A 1,167-nucleotide genomic window follows, 5' to 3' on the forward strand; every position below is an offset into this window, starting at 1 on the left:
AAACCTTTAAATAATTAAGTAATATGTGCTTCAAAAATCATTTAGAATTAATCTTTTTTACCTTTTTCCATTTTAAAACATCGCGCGATGGTGGCCCCGCAGCATTAAGGTCACATACCAACTCTTTCCATAAATTATTTGCAGTATTTTTCGCGTCCACAGCTTCAAGTTGTCCTTTGGAAAGTTCCGAATGTGTTTTCATATAATTAAGTAAAATTTCGAATTGTGTTGGGTTTGTTTGTCTATTTTTAGAATGTTCCCTGTTAAATACATTTTTTTTTAATTAAAACTACAAATATGCCTTATAAACTTAAATTTTTTGTCCGTTGCGCTTGCCAGTTTGATATCGAATCAAAAATTCGTAAAAGCACAGATTTGACAGTCGTTTACGCAATACAGAGTGCTGCCATTGCGAAGGGGTAAAAATAAATGCGCCAAACGCGATTTTCAATGCGCTTGTCATCTTACAGAGTTGCTTTTTTTCATTAACCAGCGTTTTCACTTGCGCAACTCCTTACAGAGTAACCCCCCTAATGTTGGGCATATTTTGAGCTCTTGAATTGTTTAAAGTTATTTATCGTCACCTGAAAAGCAAATAACGTGTCATCAAAAAATTCGAAACTGAGTGTCTTATTGATTACGCTTCACTACTTCAAATTACATACATAATATTACATATGTTCAATATTTTTAGGTTCTGCGGTCAGATATAAACCAGTTTTAACCAATATTAAACTTTTTTCACGTTTCATGTTCTATTTTATTTTGTGTTTCATTTATGCCACAGTAAATTTCTGAAAATATTGTTGCGTCATTTTACATTTCAGGTGACGAAAAGGGACGAAAAAAATGTATGTAAAAAAAAGTATAAATAAAATTTTTTCTGCAAATGTACTTGTAAAAAAAGCTTTTATATTTTCTGACTTCGATAATTATCGCATATACTTTATATCTCAATTAAACTAATAAATTTTGTATGAGCTATGATATTTTTATTTATGATTGCATAAGCTTATTAAATTTAAGACTTCGTTCATTCGCCATTCCATTTTGTATAATTTTTCCGCAAATTAGCAATATTAAGCAAGATATTAATTTCTGGAAATATTTACTTATTATTTTGAAGATGTACTTTTTTTTATAATTTAACTCATCTATCTTAATATT

At 29.4% G+C, this 1,167-nt stretch overlaps 1 protein-coding gene across 1 annotated transcript; it reads right to left on the reverse strand.

Moving 5' to 3' along the window:
- Positions 1 to 59: 59 nt before the first annotated feature.
- Positions 60 to 652, reverse strand: LOC108970600 (the record flags this gene model as incomplete). The annotated part of the gene is given in 1 exon segment (XM_018936078.1): positions 60 to 652. A coding segment is annotated over 1 exon segment (143 nt), but the record flags the coding sequence as incomplete, so codon positions are not given.
- Positions 653 to 1,167: the final 515 nt, after the last annotated feature.

This window comes from Bactrocera latifrons, unplaced genomic scaffold (genome assembly GCF_001853355.1).
Source record: "Bactrocera latifrons isolate USDA-ARS-PBARC rearing strain unplaced genomic scaffold, ASM185335v1 scaffold_3007, whole genome shotgun sequence".
Lineage (NCBI taxonomy): Eukaryota > Metazoa > Arthropoda > Insecta > Diptera > Tephritidae > Bactrocera > Bactrocera latifrons.